Here is a 12956-nt window from a genome sequence, read left to right on the forward strand (position 1 = left end):
GCCATGACTACCAAGGTGCTACCAGGAGAATAAATACTTCCATGTTGCCTTGGTGGTCTTGGTGGTGTTACTTGTCGTCGCAGCGTCATAACTGGCCGAGCCTCCATAAGCTCGATCTTTCGTCAACTATATAGGCTCTTATAATGTGAGTTCTGTTGGAAGTAACAGAATAACTTTTCTGCGTTGAGGTTTTCTTCCAGAGTAACCTTGACATCGGCGTTGAGACACTCGAGAACTTGGGCGTTTTACACATTTCCTGGGACCAGAGGATGCAATATGTCGTGGAACTCGTCAACTCCTCAAAAAGAACATGTTCGCCTGATGGACTACACCGACGCAACCGTAGCTGTGTATGAATTGATACGTGGATAATTCATGGGTTTTTCTTAATAAACAAAATGCGAATTATTGGTGTGTGAGGCGAAGAGTCGTGATATAGTATATACCTCGACGTTGGGCTGGGCATTCGGAGTTCGGCCGCAAGAATTCGACCCTCATGAAGAATGACGCATCTAGTACACCAGAGACACTTATAAACACGGACTGGTGTGAGACAGTCGTAATTAATACCTGTTGCGAGACACCTTTCTCATTTTTGTCAAGACGTTTTTGAGTTTCTTTTTTCTTGTTTATTTCAGCTAGTAGTTGCTGTTATTAGTACGGACCAAAGACTCGCCTATCGTCAACACATGCCACCCGCAAGCCACAAATATCAGGGTTAGGGTTCCCACTCTCCCAACTCCAACGGCTGATAAGCCGCCAGTCGTTCTTGCCCTCGATTTACAAAGTCGGATCGATTACATCCGAGTCGAATCACTACTTTTTCCCAGCCGTCGCCCGCAGAACGCATAGCTATATACAACTTGTAGGCTCATTCCCGCCCCATACTCGGACCAATGTTCCTCACCATCTTCCGGCGCTCGCCCATGACAGCTCCTCCAAGCAAAAGGGTCTCTTATGAAAAATGCCTCAATCCAACGACGGCGAGTCTCTCGCGCCCAGCAACAGCAACGCAGAGGTCAACCGCACCCGCATAGAATGGCAGCTCTACACATCCCACTTCCTGTCCATGTGGAACTCGCGGCTCTTCGAGTTCGGCGCCGTGCTCTTCCTCGCATCTATATTCCCCTCGACGCTTTTGCCCATGTCCATCTACGCTCTGATCCGCAGCTTGTCCGCCATGCTCCTCGCGCACCCGCTCGGCACATGGATCGACGGCGGCAATCGACTCAGCGTCGTGCGCGTCTCGATTCTGGGCCAGAGGCTCGCCGTGGCAGGGAGCTGCGGCGTGTTATGGCTCATCGAGGTGCGCATGGGGGCCTTGAGTGTGACGGGCGTGAATGGCCTGTTTGCCCTTCTCGTGGCGTTGGCGTGTGTCGAGAAGCTGTGTGCTACCATGAATACAATTGCCGTTGAGAGGGACTGGGTAAGTTTCATTTCTGTCTCGAATGTCGTCGAGGTTGCTCATTCGGCTAGGTTGTTGTCATGACGGAAGGGGACGAGGATTGGCGACGAGGTACGTTGTGTCCTTGGAACGCCGAATAAAAAGGCTAAAAGCGTATGGCATGACAGTGATCAATGCGAGAATTCGCCGTATTGACCTCGCATGTAAACTCGTCGGGCCGTTTGTTGTGTCCCTCGTCGCGATGGCGTCTACCATCATCGCCATCTGGACCGTGCTGGGCGTGAACATGGTCTCTGTTCCCATCGAGTACATCTGCATAGAGAGAGTACGTCGGTCTGAGCCCTGCATCTCGTCTTTGCTTCTCACAGCCGCAGGTATACAAGAGTGTTCCGGCCCTCGAACGAGTCTCCGCCGATGAGGAAATTGCGTCGTCTTCCCGAGAGGATGAACAAGCGCCCTCGGGCCTCACCTCCTTCATCTCAAATATCCTGCCTGTGTCTTCGATCTCCTTCTACATCCGCCACCCCGCCTTCCTCCCCTCCTTCTCGCTGTCTCTTCTTTATCTCACAGTCCTCTCCTTCTCGGGCCAAATGGTCACATACCTCATGTCGGTCGGCTACACCCCCTTACATGTAGGCATCGCCCGCACAGGCAGCACCATTGTCGAACTAAGCGCCACCTGGGTTGCGCCCCGGCTCATCAGGAGAATCGGTCCTATACGGGGTGGATTATGGAGCTTAAACTGGCAGATGGCATGTTTGGCAATCGGTGTGTGTTGGTACATGATAGACCTAAACAAGCACGCAAGCAATGCCTTCATCTCCGCAACAGTCTTGGCCATCTGCGTGGCCTTCAGTCGACTGGGTCTTTGGGGGTATGATCTCTGCGCGCAGAGCATAGTCCAAGAGGTAAAAAAAAACCAGTCATCATGTCCAAGTTCAAGGATTTCGTTGGTTCTGATTCTCGAAAAAAATAGGAAGTCGAAGCTACCCACCGAGGGTCGTTTTCCACAGCAGAAGCAGCATTCCAGAACCTCTTTGAGCTTCTCTCTTTTGCATCTACAATCGCCTTCTCCAAGCCAGATCAGTTTCAGTGGCCCATGTTGATTAGTATCCTGGCTGTGTATATTTCAGGCATCCTGTATGCCCTATTCTTACGTTCGAGGAGAGGGCACTTGTTCCATGCTCCGCCGTGTTTAAAGGCCAGAACCGAAGGAAGAATAGTTTTAGAGTAATAACCACAGCTGTTATACATATAGACAGCCTCTCTATACATAGCCCTTACAAAACTAAAACCATAGTTTTGTGGCATTCACACTGTAAAACACACCAAGGTAGCAATCAAGACGAGACGGAACGTTTTATGAGATTGCATTGACACGTGTATATCATCGACTTTTATTCTCATCCCATCCACCCCAACGCCTAAATTTAACCATGACGCCTTCAAATGCATTGGTAGATACTTTATTTGCTCACAGCAGCCTCAATAGACTTGATTTGCTGTAGCACCGAAGCCTTGCTAGTCCCACCTGTGGAAGTGCGTTTCTCGACGCTCCTCTCAAAGTCAAACACGTCCTTGATATCGGCCTCAAACAAAGGCGTAATCTCTCTGAGGTGCTCGAGGCTGAGCTCAGAGATGGAAACGTTCTGCTCTTCCGCCTTACGAACCACGGAGCCAGCAATGTGGTGAGTCTCGCGGAAAGGAACGCCCTTGACGACGAGGTAGTCGGCAACATCGGTGGCCAGCATGTCGGCTGTGAGAGCAGCCTTCATCTTCTCAGGTCGGATCTCGAGAGTGGCAATAACCCCAGCGGTAATCTTGACGCAGTCCGAGACGGTCTTGATGCAATCGATGAGAGGCTCAACGGATTCTTGGAGGTCCTTGTTGTACGAGGTGGGGAGACTCTTGAGCGAGGAAAGGAAGCCAGAGGACTATATTCGCGGTTAGAGCCAGAACGTGCAAAAAGTCACCAAGGGGTCTCTCGCGTGCTCTCACCTGTCCCATAACACGGCCCGCCTTGCCGCGAATAAGTTCCAAGCTGTCGGGGTTCTTTTTCTGCGGCATCAAGGAACTACCTGTGCTATACGCATCGGCAACCTGCACAAAGCCAAACTCGGCCGTGGAGAAGAGAATCAGGTCCTCGCTCAGTCGGCTCAGGTGCACCATCAACAAACTGGCCCACTGCAAAATATCGACAACAAAGTCACGGTCTGCAACGGCAGCCAGGCTGTTGGGGTGGATGGAAGGGAAGCCAAGATCCTTGGCCATGAATTCGCGATCAATGCCAAAGGGATTGCCGGCCAAGGCACCCACGCCAAGAGGGCAGACGGCAACCCGTTCCTGGACACCGCCGAGACGCTGCAGATCGCCCAAAATAAAGGTAGCGTGCGAGAGCAGCCAGTGGCTGAAGCGGACCGGCTGCGCGCGCTGCAAGTGGGTGTATCCGGGCATGAGAACCGGCAATGAGACCTTGGCCTTTGCCGTGAAGACCTTGAGGGCTTCCTTGAGCGATGCGGAGATATCATCGAGCTGGGTGCGGGCCCAGAGTCGCATGTCCACGCCAATCTGCTCGTTTCGGGATCGGCCAGTGTGCAGCTTGCCAGCGACTTGAGTGCTGATGATTTCGCCCAGTCGCCTCTCGTTGATGGTGTGAATGTCCTCGTCGGACTTGGGGTTGATGACGAGAGTGCCATTGTCCCATTCCTCGCCGACCTTTTTCAAGCCGGTGGTGATTTGGTCCAGCTCGTCTGCGGTGATGATGCTGAGCCTCTGCAGAGCGCGGGCAAAGGTGATTGAGCCCTGGATATCAGCGTGGCAAAGGACCTTGTCGAAGGAAAGGGACTCGTTGAACTGCATCATCAGGTCGTCAAGGCCGCCTGCAGGAGATGAGTCAGCATCTTCTAGATACTCCTCGCGGGGTGCCTGTATGGGATCGTGGTTGACGTACTGCTGAAGCGGCCGCCCCAGAGAAACGTGGAAGCAGACTCGGAGGCCATTGTGGACAAGCTGCGCAATTGACTGGCTTGTGATGGCTATGGCTTCAAGTCAATTAAATGGGTTTGGTCTGAAAACTTCCCATGTGTTGACTAGGAGGATGGCGTTTGAGGCAAAGAGCGGGAAAATGAGGGGCATCAATTGATGGCGGGTCGCCGACGTCGGGCCAGGAACCAGCATGGTCAGTGACTCTGACACGCAGGGGTCATAGGTTAACCCTGACCCTAACCCTTACCACAACCACCGTAAACTTGAGCACCTGCACCTAATATCATGTCTTCTGGCCCTCCTACTTAGATGCATAGGATGGTAGTGGCTGCTACTCTAGTGGCGTGTACTACTTGGCTCGTAGTGCTTGGGAATTTCGGTGTGTTCATGTTGCAATACCACCAGACTTGATATATGTAAGTAGTACTACTAGTACTACATAACTAGATGTCTGGATGTCAAGTTTAGTGCCGGTTAGCGCTGGGGTCTGGAGCAATCGGCGGGAGCACTGACCACTCAAAGACTTGGCCAGTTAGTCGATTTTGGGATCTAGGTGTCTGGTGTTGTGGTCCGTAGATTCATCCAGATCCGTTGACCTCGGATTCCTAAAGAACAACAAGACAACAAAAAAACACGCTATGAATCGGACCCCAATTAAGGTTTGAGGATTTCTTGGTTAGACGTCTCGGATTTCGACCACGATGTATGTATGGTCCAATTATGCACAAATCCAGGAGCAATGTACTCCATATCCAGGCCTTGGTTGCATCCTAAGCCTGGCGGAAGCTCCCAACATTGAGCCTTGCGCACGACCAACAGGGCGTCGTCTCAATCGTGCCACGTCTCCATTGCTTGAATGTCAGGACAAGGCCCAGGAGATGAGACGGACGGGTTGGTTGGACACGCAACCCGTGTGCTATGGCCGTCGTCTTTATCTGTTGCTCAGCGCTGTCACCTCTTGTGCGTGGATACGGCATCTGTCTTGGTACGGAGTAGTACAATATTGCCAGTTCATATCTAGACCGCGGTCAATGATACGTTGATAGGACATGACGGCTCAATATGGTCAGATAGTGCAGGTACCAAACACTTGCTATCCATAGCTGCCAAGCGCCGTTGAATCGCTGGCTGATATGGACCATGGGTGCCTACGGAGTACTCCGTATGTACAGCTCAGGCAGGGACAAGGCGACAATAGGGCTCTGTCAGGGATGGTGCCTGGGCTGGGATGGAACATTGAAACCAACATGATGTGGAAGCGGATGGCGGCGACAAACGACAAAGCAGACAGGGAACATCAATCATGGCAGGGTGGAACCACGCGGCCGTTCCCCGTCCCTCCCGTGGCGTCAAACAAACATGGACATGGACATGGCACGAGTGGCTACCAATCCATTGACTTTTTTTTTATTGAAAGAACATGTGTCGTGCCTGTGTGCCTGGTGTTTTGCCTTTAGCCACAGCCGTCTCGTTCCCGTGCGAAAATTTTCGCAAGCTCCTAGTTCCTGGCTCCTGGCTCCTGGCCCTGGCAAATTGGAGGCCCCATCCCATACGAACCCAGCAGACATGACTGCGTATAAATAGTGGGCAAAAGTATAACGACATATTTGGCCTCGTATACGGCCAGATTGGCACATGTACTCCATATGCACAATGGTATGGATGAATGTGTACGGAGTATGTATGCATGCATCACGGAATGCTTGGAGAAAAATTCATCAATGTCCGCGGGAAGGCCTCCTGGTCGCCCCTTAATTCCTCTGTACATGTACGGGGTACACATGCATGCCCAGAGTGTTTGGCTCTAAGTACCTAGGTACCCGACCAATCAGCTCTCATGTTTGCTCGTCCAAGGCCTCCAGATCTTTGTTCCTGTTGAACAGGCCAAACTGGTTGAAGAGAAAGTAACAGTCCTAGGCGCACATGCCACGGGAACCAAAGACATGATAGATTGGTTTCTTTGGGCTTTTGCTGCAGTCAATTTTCTTGCCGTTCCCATTCACAAGTCCCACTACCAGACGTCTTGGCGCCTTTTGCTTTGGCTGTCCTTTTCGCTGTCTCGCGCCGCATCCGCATTCGGCCGTTTCTGGGGTCACGGCACCAACATGGTGAGTTTTGCTGTGGTCAAAGTTTTGTGGTAACATTGCACGGCCCATTCGAGGAAAACACTCCAACAAGTCTGCGTGTACGGCGTGCAGAGCATTACGAGCACACTCAGCAATTTTCGTACCTCGTACCTCGTACCTCGAGCCTTGGAGCCTTGGACTCTCCCGTCACAACCTCATTCACTCTCTCCTGTACCACAAACTCGGAAGCCTGCGCAGTTTTGATGACGGCGTGAACTGTTGTTTGCGCCGTTTTTTGCTGTTTGGCTTATCGAGGTGGATTGTCTCTGCAGGCATTTTGGTTTTCTCATCTTTATCGCGTCGCACCGCATCGTACCGCATCGCACCACATCAGAACATCACAGATCAAAGCGCATCCTACACAATCATTTCTGTTGCTTTTTGGCGCCCAACCTGCTGTTCACGACGTTGTTCGCTCATTGTCCTCGGGTGCTCCCAACCCCCCAGCACATTTTTGCCGGTTGGGAGAGCTGCGAGTGCGTGTGTCGTGAACGTCTCGGCCGTCACGAGACTGGTTGAGATACACTGATCTCTTACGCCACAACTCTGCGGCTTGCATTGCATCAATTGTCACCAGACGCACGACAGTACTCGTACTTCCCAACAGACGCACCGCATAATACTAATTTTATATCCTGGGGTACAAACAATAACGTCAAGTCTGCTCGCACGGGAACTACGAGCCGTCACGTCCTTGTTTTTCCCGCTTCTTCTACCCACGCCTGGCACTCGGTCAAGGCGCAAACAGCATCAGTCGCCATGACTGGCCCCGTCACCACCAACCATGACGACACGATATTGCACATCTCGCCTCCGGCCACGACAAGTCCCCCCTCGGAGCCATCACCGCCCGCTCGACCCGTTGCAAACCGAGCTGCAACGCCCCTAGGTCTTTTTCTCGACAGCTCTGGCTTCAGCAAACCGAGTAGCACCAAGGGTCCAACAACTGCTGGTGGCGCTGGCGCTGGCATGGGACCGACTGGGCACAGGGCCGACCTGTCACCCGCCGAGATGCCAGACCTGGCTGCCGTCTCGCCCGCCCCTGCACATACCAGCGCCGTTGCTGGTGTTGTTGATTCAGTGCCATGTGCAGCCCAGGAACAACAGCAAAAGCGCCCCGATCCCAGCGTCGAAGCCGTCGAGGCCATCATCGTCAGTCCTGGTCCTGCCTCTGGCTCTGAGTTTGGCTCTTGCTTTGGCTCTGGCTCTGGCTCTGGCTCTGGCTTTGCCTTGCAATCCTCCATGATGTCTCCATCTACTACTCTCGGATCCTCGGTCCACAGCGTCCACAGCGTCCACAGCCCCAGTGCACCGGCCAGACCTCACCCAATCCAGGCCCCGTCCCCGGCCGACCCTCGAGACTCGGCCAGCCAAATGACAAAGTCAACGCCGCCCCCCGATCGCGACGCAGAGCTGACCTCGTCTGCCGATCTTGTTGATGCACGTCCGCTTCGCACCGCAAGTGTGAGGGCAGACACGCGCATGGTCCATCCAAAACCAATAGCCCGCCCGCCTGCCCTGAGCCACGGGGTTCCTGACAAGTTGATCCGATCCGGATCCGCCACAGGGAACATAGCCCAGCTCGAAGCCACTGCTGAGCGGCTGTCCATGACGAGTTCCATCGACGACGCCATCCGCGACCTGCATGGCGAGCTGAAGAGAAGTGACAGCAGACGGTCAGCCAAGCTCGCACTGGCAACGATGGCCTCGGTCGACGAAAACACCACGTCTCCTGCTAGCCAGCTCACTCGACACCTGTCCACGACCTCCTCAATCGTCTCCACTAATAATGCCGCGAGACACGGTGGCTATTCCCCTGCTGGCTTCGTCTTGTCACCAAACACATCGCTCACGAGTCGCCTTCGATCCGGCTCCGGTAACTCGTCCGGAAGACAAGATGCAACCCACGATGCAATACTCTCCAGACATGGCCCTGGAAAGTCGTCCCTCCGGAGTGTTCTCTCCACCAAGTTGTCGCTTGCCGAAATCTCCGAGTCGGAGCCAATATCTCTGAACCAAAAAGCCTTTGACGAGGCCGACGCCGCCCCGCCCCTCGAAGAGCAGAGTGCCGAGAGTCTCCAATTGCCAGAGGAAACCATCGTGGGCACGTCCGGCACCGATGCATTTCATCAGCTGCATGAGGACACCCTGGGACCCCAACCTGACTCTCAGCACGCTCCCAGGCATACGCTGCCCCCAGCACCACTGGGTCCAGAAGAGTACCAATACGAGCAACGCCCGGGGAGCGTCCATTCCAACAACACGTCTGAGCAGGCTCGCGATGCGTTCATCGACTTTGACGGTGTGCACTGGGAGCCTCAAAACGAGGAAGATTTGTATGTGCCACCGGAAATAGAGCCGGATTTGCCAACTCCCCGCCCTCTACCCATCTCCATGCCTCGCCCAACCTCCTATATCGACCCTTCAAGTGGCCAGAAAATGCTGTACTATCCTGCGCGCGTCCCTGCTATGCTCAACCTGCCCCCCAAGTTGTCTTCCAAGCCCAAGGCTGCCACTAGGAACCAAAGGAGGTCCCAGGTTCTCAGCGTCATGATGGACGCTCCTACTACCCAAGACACCTCAGCATCTCCTAAACGGCAGCGACAGTCCACATTTAGCGATCTGAAGGGCATATCTTCTGCCGCACCGGAGGCTCCGGTTCGAGATTCATGGCTACCGGACCCCATTGCCAATCACCGAGACTCTTTTGCTGCGCTGTCCTCATTCGACCCTTTCGACGGCGGTGAAGCAAAGTCTTTGCACGCAGCCGCCGAAGACTCGCCACCCACTCCGCCGCCAGAGGAAGCGGCAGAATGTAGTGTGGTGCCGGACACCTTGCGCCGCCCCGAACGATTGTCAAAAGCGCTCAAGGAGAACCGAAAGTCAAAGGCGTCCATGCTTGACACGTTGCCACCACAGCTTAGAGCCAGCGCTTTCTTTGATCTTCCGTCTGTCGCCCACGAAGTGGAGATTAAAGACGGCTCCGCCATGGCCACCCTCGACAGCATTCTTGACGCCTCTACCAGTGCACCTGTTAGTGCTTTTACAGATCATGTCTATGCTGGTAAGCTTGGACCCGAAATATATGGCAAAGCAAAGAAGAATACGGCTCGTCAATCTGTTGCTACTCTGAACGGGCTCGCCCCAGAACCCCAGGCGAAGAAGAGATCATCTATGATGTGGCTCGGAAAAAGAAACTCCAGCTACAATAGCGACGAACAGAAACGGCCGCACAGCAGCAGCATACCGGTTGCGACACCCGAGGCAGATGGATCTCAAGACGGACAAAATGCCCCGGGCAGCATTGACATTGCTGATGGGGCCATCGAAGCTGATGTCGACAAGGGTGACAATGAGGGCGAAGATGAGGAAGGGGACGAGACAGCGGCTCCCGAGGATGCCTACCTCGGTCCTCCTACAACGCTGCTAGCTGAACTGCAGTTGCGCAAGCACCAGCAAAAACAGCGAGTGAGAAACATGGGCAAAGGACTTCCTAATGGCATGTATGCTACGCTTTTGGACATGGACACGGTGGCAGAGGCTCAGAGGAAGAACCGTCAGAATAAGAGAGTCAACCTGGCCTGGGAAGACCCAGACGCAAATTTAGACCAGAACGGATCCGATGACGAAGATGTGCCTTTGGCCATTCTTGCCGCGATGCAGCGTGGGGCCAAGAATTTGGCAGATTTGGATCGACCCATGGGTCTCATGGAGCGCAGAGAACAAGAGGACAACGAACCTCTGAGCCATCGCCGCGCTCGTCTACATGGACTAGATGCGCCACCGCCTGTGTTGCACCAACGCCACAGTGTCATGTCTTTATCTGCCGCCCAAGCCCTTCAGGTCCCATCGTCAACCCCCCGAGTGGAAGTTGTGCCGAGCCCTGAACCTGAGGTGGAGGAGTTGGAAGAGGAAACGCTGGGTGACAGACGTCGCAGACTTGCAGCCAAGGATGGGGAGCTGCCAATGGCCCGCCCGGTAAGCCGCGCTTTTTCATCCGAGCTTCTAAGCCAGTTTGGAGATGCAGAGGATGCAACAAAGGAGTCGAAGAGCAAGAAAGGTGATGGGAAGGAAACACAGGCTGCGGGCGCATCTGGTGAAGACGAGACCCTAGGACAACGCCGCCGACGCCTGCAGGCAGAACGCGAAGCTCGGCAGCGAGAGATGAATTACGGCAACTCGGTGGGCGACCAGCCAGCCCAGGAACCTCGACGGCGACTCAGCCTTGCCAATGTGCTAGCTGCCCACCCCAAGAGGGAATCAGACAGACGAACACAGGAGGAGAGCCTCCGAGCCGAGGAACAAAGACGCGCCGCCCAAGACCGGGACGCCAAGATGGCAGCCATGAGAATGCAGATGCCGTCGTCACTCCCCCAGTCAGGGCTCGAACGATCTGGTGGGTTCCTAGGCGGCGCCTTCAATGACGGCACGGGCGGCCATGGGCTTAAAGCAGGGTTGCCCAGCACTGCTGTCAACAGTCAGGGCCTCTTGCCTGGCAAGCGGTCGAGTGTGATGACAAGTTACGGACCCGGCTTCGGAGCTCCAATCGGCCAGCCTGGGTACGGTGTAGTGAATGGCTATGGGCAAGGCTATGGGGGGCTGAATTCCATGGGTTCCTTTAATGGCCGGCCTGCAACGCAAATGTATGGCACTGGCATGATGTCTATGCCTATGAACAACGGGTCCATGGACCGTGTGGAACAATGGCGATACGGCGTCCGACCATGAAGCTCACCAACGACAGTTTCCCTAGAGCGAGGCATGGGTTTTTCTATTGCTTAATTTTGTTTTTACATCATTTAATAGCATACGGCGACAAATACTCTCCTTTGTTGAGAAGAAACGGAATAGGCGAACTGGAGGAGACGGCAATCTATTCTGTACTGGTGTATAAGCATCATATACGCGGGAATGCATACTTTTGTTTTTTTTTGTGTTATAATTTGCATGTTGGCTTTCTTCGGTGGATGCATAGCATGTGGCTTTTTGTTTCTATTTTGGCGGCGAGGCGCTGGATATCTGGGACACTTGCAATTGCGTTGGGAAATATCTATACTAATTACATCTAAGAAGCAGTATTAGCGAACTCGAGGGCTTTGACAATAGGATACATAGACCGGCGCACTTGTATGTACATATCTGTAGGAAGTAAGAGACTTGTCGAAAAGAAACAGTACCTGCAGCCGCTCTGCGACAATGTGGACCGAGTGAAGCGCGGTGTCGGGGATACATATGTCGACGGTATGTCTGTGATTCCTATTTCGGCCCCGAGTACCTAAGTATGTATTTGCCGTCTCCACTAGATGGATGACACCATTCCCGCGATACAGAAGTTGGAGGAGGATTTGTGGGCACGGCAACCGCAGTAGCAACGGGCATCTTGCATCCCAACGGACTTGAGCAATTTCCACAACCATGACGGCAGCCACGGAGACGAGCGAGATATACCCCATTTCCGCATTCATACATGATCTGCCCGTCACTCTGAGTACCACGCTGGCTCGCGAAGCAGGAGCAGCAGCAGCATCACCACCGGGTTCCATCTCAGCGAGACGCCTCATCATCATCGGGGATGTCCACGGGCTACGGAAATCGCTGGAAGCGCTCCTCGCCGCAGTGGAGTTTGACAAATCGCAGGGCGACGAGGTCATTTTCGTAGGGGATCTGGTGAACAAGGGCCCCGACTCCGGGGCCGTGATTGACTTTGCCGCGAGGATTGGCGCGCGAGGCGTGAGGGGGAATCATGACGACGCCGTCCTGAGGGCCGCTCAGCGGCTGAAGATGGGCCCAGCGGGCGATGACGACGACGACGACGACGAGGATGGGAACCAGAAGGACAAGAAGAGGAGGAGCGTGAGCGCGCGTACCGCGGCGGCACTGTCGGCCTCGCAGCTCGACTACCTCGCCGCGCTGCCTCTGCTGCTGCGCGTCACGGTGACGCCGTCGCTGCCGGGGATCGGGCAGATTGTCGTTGCGCACGCGGGGCTGGTGCCGCGGGTTGCGCTGGAGGAGCAGCCCGCGCACGCGGTGATGCACATGCGCAGTTTGAGGGCGGCGGAGGAGGAGGGGGGGGCGCTGGTGCCGATGGAGGAGGCCGGGGAGCAAGGCTGGATCGCGGAGTGGGATGCGTGGCAGGACGAGTGTGCGGGAAGTGTGAAGACGATGGTTGTGTTTGGGCACGATGCCAAGAGGCGGCTGCAGAGGGGCAGGTACGCGCTCGGCCTGGACACTGCGTGTGTGTATGGGGGCAAGCTGAGTGCTTGGGTGGTCGGGGCGGGCGAGGCGAGGGTTGTGCAGGTTGACTGCGCGGACGAGGTGGACGAGGTTCGTGGCTCGTGATGTTGTGAGGGGGTTGGAGGACGTTGTGGTGTTGTGGTGTTGTTGCGCGGACTTTTCAAGATGTCGAGTGCCTGGCGCATGGGTTGTTTTTAGGGTCGCTT

At 54.6% G+C, this 12956-nt stretch overlaps 4 protein-coding genes across 4 annotated transcripts; 3 read left to right on the top strand and 1 right to left on the bottom strand.

The window, feature by feature from the left end:
• Positions 1-964: 964 nt before the first annotated feature.
• On the top strand, positions 965-2639 carry IREG1 (Solute carrier family 40 member 1; the record flags this gene model as incomplete). Its single annotated transcript, XM_014694110.1, has 5 exons — positions 965-1426; positions 1477-1516; positions 1573-1730; positions 1780-2313; positions 2382-2639. 5 exons carry the CDS (start codon positions 965-967, stop codon positions 2637-2639), a joined length of 1452 nt encoding a protein of 483 aa, XP_014549596.1.
• Positions 2640-2871: 232 nt separating this feature from the next.
• Positions 2872-4404, bottom strand: G6M90_00g009150 (uncharacterized protein; the record flags this gene model as incomplete). The annotated part of the gene is made up of 3 exons (XM_014694109.1): positions 2872-3339; positions 3404-4284; positions 4356-4404. 3 exons carry the CDS (start codon positions 4402-4404, stop codon positions 2872-2874), a joined length of 1398 nt encoding a protein of 465 aa, XP_014549595.1.
• A 2871-nt stretch (positions 4405-7275) lies between these two features.
• G6M90_00g009160 (uncharacterized protein) lies at positions 7276-11244 on the top strand (the record flags this gene model as incomplete). Its single annotated transcript, XM_014694108.1, has 1 exon — positions 7276-11244. The coding sequence occupies one exon, from the start codon at positions 7276-7278 to the stop codon at positions 11242-11244; it is 3969 nt and encodes a 1322-aa protein (XP_014549594.1).
• Positions 11245-11931: 687 nt separating this feature from the next.
• G6M90_00g009170 (uncharacterized protein) lies at positions 11932-12855 on the top strand (the record flags this gene model as incomplete). Its single annotated transcript, XM_014694107.1, has 1 exon — positions 11932-12855. One exon carries the CDS (start codon positions 11932-11934, stop codon positions 12853-12855), a length of 924 nt encoding a protein of 307 aa, XP_014549593.1.
• Between the last annotated feature and the right edge of the window lie 101 nt (positions 12856-12956).

The sequence above is a fragment of the Metarhizium brunneum genome, chromosome 1 (assembly GCF_013426205.1).
Source record: "Metarhizium brunneum chromosome 1, complete sequence".
NCBI lineage: Eukaryota > Fungi > Ascomycota > Sordariomycetes > Hypocreales > Clavicipitaceae > Metarhizium > Metarhizium brunneum.